The sequence below is a fragment of the Alligator sinensis genome, unplaced genomic scaffold, assembly GCF_000455745.1.
Source record: "Alligator sinensis unplaced genomic scaffold, ASM45574v1 scaffold996_1, whole genome shotgun sequence".
Taxonomy (NCBI): domain Eukaryota; kingdom Metazoa; phylum Chordata; order Crocodylia; family Alligatoridae; genus Alligator; species Alligator sinensis.
In genome coordinates, this window is record NW_005842581.1 from 942,576 (window position 1) to 950,585 (window position 8,010).

An 8,010-nucleotide genomic window follows, 5' to 3' on the forward strand; every position below is an offset into this window, starting at 1 on the left:
TAAATTTTACTTTATGCATTACTCTATCATCATCAAATAGGTAATACTTTTGTTTTTATTATTGTTTTCCTTAGTCATTCTGTGTTACAGCGTTTCCTATTTATTTTTAAGGCCTGTTGTTGCATTGATTGACATCGATATATTTGAAATTGAAGCGGAAGAGAGACAAAAAACTTATAAGGAGGTTATTGCAATTCAGGGCCCGCCTGATGGTACTGTAATAGTCTCCATCAAAAGTTCTTCACCAGAAGAAAACTATTTTGATGATCAGTTGATTGATGAACTTCTTCAGAAGTTTGCAGCCTATGGTGAAGTTATTCTTATAAGGTTAGAACACTTATTGTTTAAATCATCTTAGTTGTTTGTAAACCATCTGCTTTCTGAAATATCCAGCAACCAGGTGGTCAGCGCTGACAGTTTTAGTTGTCATTGTCGATCAAAACTACTAAATTTGGCAACGTTCACCTCTTGGGTACTCGCCATGCCAATACTATGGATCTGGCAGTTGTGGCAGTGGGGGTTGAGCAGCAGTGGTATTTAACTCCTTGGCTGCTGGCACTGACACCTCAGCTATGGCAACCACAGCAAGAAGTTCAGTTGGCCAGAAGACCCAATGTGATCCACAGTGCTCACAAAAAAAATTGCTAGGCTAGTAATGAAAGTTACTACTTATTGCCCTGTATGCTGTATACAATATCTATTTATATTCTTCTTTTGTTTCCATCCAGTGTTGTATAGGCGAAGGGAGGGTTGGTTTATCATGCTTTCTGCTCATTTATCTTCTGGTAACTTAGATACGCTTTCAGTGGCAGTTAATTGGTGATTACCAGTCCTCCTGCCCAAGAGCAGTGTCCTATAAATGGAGAGAGCTGAAGAGGGAAGTTTCAGAGACTCATATCATGATAGCCCCTTCTGTAGGCCAACCATGTGTAAATTACTGCTGATCCTGATAAGACTGAACTTGAAAAATAAAAGTAGCACTGGAAAAGAACCAAGGTGGCTGGGGAGTCAAGGGAGTTCTGAAGGGACCTGAGGTATATTAAATACAGTAGAAGGAGGCAAAAAGGTACGGGAGGGAGAAGAACAGAATTGTTTGGTTTTAATGTTCCGCATTATATATTTTTTCTAATGAGGAAGTTGAGAATTAAGAAAGAGCATTTTAGTGGTCCATTACATAGACAGCTGATAACTAAATGAGAAAATGTTTATGGGGAGAGTCTAATTTCCTACTAAATTAGGAAATTACTTAGCAATACCCACACATACTTCCATACCAATGGCATTTAACCACACCGTGTCCATAAAACTTCTGGTAAAATCCTGGCCTCTTTTTTTTTTTTTTAAGGCAAAATTTCTCTTGCCTTCATTTAGGTCAGGTTTTCATCTTTCATCTTAACTCCTTAGTGCCTGGATCCTGCCAGGTGATCTGTGCATGCAAAATCTTACAGTAGGATAGAATTCTGCTGAACTCTTGTGTAACAGTTAGGAGGGCTGCACCTTGATAGAACCTGCAAGGAGTTGCGAGTGCTCTTATGAACTCAGTAGTAAGTTAAAGGCCTTCAGCCCTTTTCATATTCTTATATACTCTTTTCATAGAGCACAAGATATGTATGGGGAGAGTTTTACGTTGATCAGAAAATCTCAGTCTTTACAGAGCAAAACAAAGCAAAAAAGAACTGTGTTGAACTCGAATACAGTTAGCAGTATTTAATCAAATCTAAGATGATGCTGAATTTCAGATGCCTCGCCCCAATAATATTCTATACATGGAAAATGTATAAATTAATTAGTGTTCCATGTATAGAATCTAATTATTGGAGTGTCACCTTTAATTCATTCCCCTGCTGCTGCAGGGAGGCAGGTAGTAAGTGGGGGGGGTGTCAGGTGGTATGGGGAGGTCAAGTAGCTTGTCCCCTGCTTGTCTGCCCCCTGCAGACTGGCAGGGGGGGGCATTCCTTCTCTGCCTGTTTCCCTGCTTTCCTGATCTCCCTGTCTCTGCTCCCCCCTCTCCCCTCCCTACCTTACCCTTGCTCTGCACAAGCAGCCTCCATCCACATTCTAGCCTGGGGCACTGAGCACAGCCTCAGCCCAGCCTCCATAGCAGCTGTGCAGGCTGCACACCACTACTATAGGGTTGGGTTGGGATCATTGAGTGCATCAGGCTGCATTGTGGACAGAACCTGCTGGCAAGGGGCAAGGGTAAGAGGGGAGGAAGAAGAGCAGAGACTGCAGGTGTGGGGAGGGAAGATAGTGAGGTACAGATGTGGTGGGTGGGCAGCAGCTGTGCCTTTGGTCCTGACCCCAGGTAGAGGCTGAAGCCCAAGTCACAGCAGCTGCCTGCCCTTCTACTGCCCTCATATTTGATTCTAAGACAAGAGGCTTTCCCCTCCCTGCCATGTTAATACGGTAATATACCTTGTAATATGTTTTGTGTGTGGAGTTAGAAAGGTTAGAGTGGTAGTACGTTGCTATGACAGTCCAGGGAATATGTGATAAGAAACAGTTGTTGAGTAGTATCTTTTATTGAATCGGCTACATAGTTGGGAGTGCAAAGGCATTTTGTGCCTAAGCTTGTCTAGCATATCCACCAACTATGCAGTTGGGTCAATAAAATATATTATCAAACAAACCTTGTTTCTTAAAAATGTTGAGCAGGTACCTTTTCTGCCCCTGCAGGAGAGAGATTATAATTGTACTGAATGATTCCATTTTTTTGTGTGTGCTTTTTCTGGTTTAAAATACAGACAGAGTTATGGAAATGATTAACTAAATATTTATATTTTAGACAACCCTTTATTTTGCTTTATCTTAAATAAGTTGTTCAAAATAAAATCTGTAATCAACTTAGTAGCTGACAATATAATATTGGTTTAATCACAGTTTGTGATTTCCAAATTATCTTTTAAATTTTGTAGGTTTGTAGAAGACAAAATGTGGGTAACCTTTCTGGAAGGAAGCTCTGCTTTGAACGTTCTGAATCTGACTGGTACAGAGGTAATGTGAAAATTATGGTCATTATCTGAAGCAATTAGAATGTAAAGAATTAGAATGTCATGTTATCAGGGTTTCTAAATGTATGTTTCCTACTAGACTAATAGGCTTAAAATGTAATACACATTTTGTTTCTAAAAGATATTTTTCCCTAATTGTTCTACATGTATGCCCCACTTTTGAAATCAGAAAAATACCATTTCAATCTTCCTTCTGTGAATCTTTTGTGTTTAGCCACAGTCTCTTTCATTTTTTTTTTTTTCAATCAGCCACCATTGCTAGAACAACACCGTGTTAGGTTCTGATTTGTCAAAACATTTAAGCTTGTAGTTTAAATCCACTTGAGGTAGATGGGGTTTAGGTATACACTTTGCTTAATAGACATACCCATAATAGAGACTAACACTTATACTACTAATACAAGTCAAGAGTTCATAGTTGTTTTTCTTAAAATGAGTTTACTTTTCTACTGCTTCAAAAAAGGTGCTTCTGTTTTGTTAGTTTGTGTTTTAAACTTGTCCTGACAGTACAGTGTGGGCCAAGCTTTTGTTTTATAATGCAATATACTTAGCAAAGGTGTAGCACTCATATGTGTAGAAATGTGGTTCTATTGAAGAGTTTTGCTATTTCATTCACTATGAAAAGTATTTAATCTCTGGTATCTAGTACCTTTTCTTTTCAGATTTCTATTGACTTAAAACCTAGATGAGGGGTAGGCAACCCCTGGCACACATGCCTTGGGGTAGATGGTGGGGAAGGAGCCGGGGCTGTGCTACCACAACAAGGATCGGGCCCCTCACAGGCTCACCCACTATCCACCCCAGCACACCAACTTCTTACAAGTCGAGGTTGCAGGTGTTTTTGGCACCTTCCACAAAACCTTGCCGACCCCTGACCTAGATCCTGTAGTCTGATTTTTATAGGCCTATCCTTTCAACTGCACAGATTTCCTTGGAAGTCAGTAAATTGCATTTAAATCCCTGTCCTACATGGAAATTGTCAGAATGCAGGATCCAGACATTATACAGTCTGTTGCAGATTGGGATCATTGCTTATTTTTGGAGCTCAAAATCAAGTCTAACTGTCTTCCATGGCAAATAAAAAGAAAATTATGACGTGGCAGAGAAGAGTCATAGGTCATACTTAACTTTAGGAAAAAAAAGAGTCCTGGAATATGATAGTTTGTTGCACTTATTTTTCATTAAAAAGCATTGCAGAAGTTTAAAGGACATGGAGATATCAAAATGTTAAACTGGAATCAGTTGGGCAAATGTTCCAAGGATATTGACCTACCAGTAGGAAGACTGGAGTGGAAAAGATGCTGACATTTTATGGTGCTAGGGAAGAAGCTAAGGGTGTGCAGATAAGAACCTTAGGGCCCTTTCAAAAAGGTAGTAGCTGGTACATTCTAACTATTATGTATAAGAGCAGATGAGCTGATAATGATTCAAATGCAGCAAAACCAATCTAGTTTTAATACTCCTTTATCTAGGGTTAAAGTTGGAGCAGCTGTGCTGCATTTGAATCGTGTCAACACCTTAGACTAGAGGTGGGCAAAATATGACCTGCAGGCTGAACCCTGCCTGCCAGGTGACTGAATCCGGCCCACAGCTGCCCCCATAGTGCTCTGCATGGGGCCAAGCCCCACCTACTTGCACTCGGGCTGCCTGCGCCACACTCCCACTGATGTCCGTGGTCCAGCTCTGGTCAGTGCACACAGCTTCTGGTAGGGCTGTTCCTGGTGTGGCTGCAGCTAGCCAGGTGCTGGAAGGCAGCTGGGAGCTGAAGTGGAGTCCTGTGTTCTGAGACAGGAGTCACGCAACTGAAGCTGCCTGGGTGCCCACCTGGAGTGGCACAGCAGGAGGAGCCACTGCTGGAGGCAAGGGGAGCAGAGCAGCACCCACCAGCTGCAAGGAGCATGGTGTGGGTTGCCCTGGCACAAGCAGGCAGGGCTCAGCCCCATGTGGAGCACCATGGGGGCAGCTGCAGACTGCACTGCCCAAGTGAACTCTGCTGCATGTACCCCCCACCTTCCACTTGCCCTCAGGCTCCTGGGACCTAGTGCCCAGGCAACTCCCTCCTGTGCCCGCCCCCCCCCCAGCCCCGGCCGCCTTCCACAGAGAGCTAGGGCTTCAGGGAGCAGATCCTGATCCTGAGCTGTCACTACACATGAGCTGGCCCTGTGATCCCTGCCTCATCCTCCCCTCCCACTTCTGATTGCTGCTCCCTGCCCACCTACAGCCCCATAGGGAGTTTTGGTGAATTGTTGCTTGGGGGTGCTGACCTGGCCTGCGATAACTCAACAAAACTCCCCATGTGGCCCTTGGGCCTAAATAATTGCCCGCCCCTGCCTTAGGTCATTGTTTTGTCATAGGAATCCTATCCTGATAGACAGGCTTGCTCAGTATTTTTGTGCAGATAAGTTAATGTATTATATGTATATTTAGAAAAAGTGATTGTACTACTTGATTTTAATTTTAAATACTTTTATTTTTGGAAAGTTTTGTATCTTGAGTGTCTCTGTCTTATGGTAATTTAGCTGTTAGGAAGGATCGTAAATATTAACTTGAAAAACCCAGACTGGATCAAAAGTTTGGAAGATGAGATGAGCCTGGAGAAGATTAATGTTGGATTACCTTCATCAACCAGTTCCACTTTGCTTTGTGAAGATGCTGAGGTTTCTGCAGACTATGATATGGAAGGTTTGTTGAATGAAATGAATTTCAGTTTTTGAAACGTGTACATATGTACTCAAACAAATGTTTATATGTATGCACCACTTAAACATTTTTCTTTTAATCTTGTACCATACCTACAGCTGATAAATTGAAAATCAGCATGATATGACCAGCTTGCTGGGCAACACTAGCTAGAGCAGTGTTTCCCAAACTTTTCCTCAGCGTGGCCCCCCATTCCCAACCTACAGCCCCCAGCCCCGCTACCCCATTCACTGATGTTGTAACCTCATTTGGGGTTATGTCCCACAGTTTGGAAACCAGTGATCTAGAGGTTTCTATTCTTACTTTATGCTGCTGATTTCTTCATTTGCCAACATTTTTGTAGCTTTGCTGGTTGTTGTTGTTCAGAGGCACAAAAGGCATGGGGAATCAAGTGGGTTTAATGAAATTATGCTTTCCAACCCTTGGAAACTACTTTGAAAGTACAAGGCAAAACACTGTACCAAAATGTGAGGACTGTGAATTCAAAACTTTCCTTAAAAGAATGGAAAGGCTAACTTCCTTAACAACAGTTTTGAGAAAAGGAAATTTGGTTCTTCTGCTTGTAAAACAATTACCAAAGGGGTCTGCTATTTCTATAAAAAAAAACCCTGGTTTACTGATTACTGATTCTTCTTTTTGTGCAACAGAACACCTCAACTGGTCAGTTAACAGAGAGTTATCTGTATTTGAAAATGGGTAAAAAATTGTTCACCTCTACGTTGTGGTAGCTCAGGGAAAGATTTACTATGACTAAGCACTGGAGAGGACAATCTCAAAAAATAGTACTGATATCCTTGTGTTACACCACACGAGAAGATGAAGCAGGTCTGGTAAATTTTTAAGTATGCTAAAGAAGAAGGATAATATTTTCCAAACCACACCCAGACTCTGCACTATATAAAGCAGTTTTATATAGAACTGCCTAATGCATGTAACTTGACTTAGCAGTGTCTCTTGCAAATCAAAAGAAGTGCTCTAGTCCAGTGGTTCTCAGTCTTTTTGGACTCAGGGCCGCCCTCACTCCCAATCCACAGCAGGGGTGGGTTATGGGGGGTAGCATGGCCTGGTTGCCACTGCTTCCCTCAGGCTGCCCGCGCTGCCACCTCTGGCAGCCAGAGCGGGTGAGAGCAGGGTACCCCCTCACCCCCCAGGTCCGTTAGTCTTCCTGCTGCTGGCGGTACGGCTGGTACAGGTGATGGCAGTGAGTCTTGTTACCCTGTTCCGCCCTCCTGCACTTGGGTCCTGCTGGCTGGTCTGACCAGGCTACAGCCCCACATTCACTATAGGTGCAGAAATCAAGTGGGAGAGGGGGCAAATATGTCTCCCCTTTGGCATATTGCCAATGACCCCTTCCTCCAACTCACCTGCAGGGAGTTGTGGGCATTGGCGATGCGTAGGGGGGGCATGTGGGTGCATGTGCACCCCATGAGCATGGCAGTGCACCCCCCTGAGAAAAGGTGCAGGCCTGCGGGCAGTTGCCACTCGCCGCTGCAACACTCGTAAAATTATTTTAAAATCTTTCCTTATTTTATTTTGTGGTGCTGCTATACTTCATTATACCTATAATATAAGTTATTTAGGCAGGAGTAGTTCAGATGCTTTTGATATATTTCTAGATTCTTTCTTTGTACTCATCTCCCCTGAACCAGAAAAGGAAAATGGGAACAATTGCTTGCCTTTTCTCTGGCAAAGGGCAAATTCAAGTTGTTACATACTTTTAGAAAAATAGGATTTTAATTTCACATACAAGTTCTTTTGTTGATAAGAGTCCTATTGTGGTAAATTTTGTATAAGGAAACAGGTTTTGCACTTGGTTCTCAACATCTTAGTCCATATTAGTCTCTTCTGACAGTGAGTTTTTGTAATCATTCTCTACCTCCTGTGAAAATTGTCATCTGTAATCCCCTGTTAATTGATAATTTTGCTGTAGTCATGAGGAGAAATTGTTAGGTCTAGTCTCATGCAAGGAAATCAGCAGAGGTACTTGGAATGCATCAGCTCCTCAATGAACACGTAGTCTAAAGAGCACCATATCCACTCAAAAGACTTGGTGAACAGTGGGCTGCCACATTCTGAACCTGCACAGATCTTTTCTCAGTGGTGTGTTTTGTTCCCCATATAAAGAGAGAGAATATTTGAGACAGAAATTACAAAGGGGATGGTTCATTATCACTTTACAGGCTGATAGGGTAGCATACAATCTCTAGGCTTCTTGGTGGGTGGTAATCTCCCAGGTCTGGAACCCTCCCTGGCAGGGCAGAGGACAGCTTGCCAATTAATGTGTTCACCAAAGGGAAAG

The 8,010-nt window shown here is 42.7% G+C and overlaps 1 protein-coding gene across 1 annotated transcript in view; it reads left to right on the forward strand.

Moving 5' to 3' along the window:
* SYNJ1 (synaptojanin 1) overlaps window positions 1-8,010 on the forward strand; it is a 105,321-nt gene that overhangs the window by 67,770 nt on the left and 29,541 nt on the right. The window contains exons 19-22 of the mRNA XM_025214404.1: window positions 1-40; window positions 112-327; window positions 2,916-2,994; window positions 5,531-5,693. The exon at window positions 1-40 is cut by the window's left edge and continues 126 nt beyond it. Of these exons, the coding sequence (XP_025070189.1) occupies window positions 1-40; window positions 112-327; window positions 2,916-2,994; window positions 5,531-5,693 (498 nt within the window). The remainder of the gene's footprint in view (window positions 41-111; window positions 328-2,915; window positions 2,995-5,530; window positions 5,694-8,010) is intronic.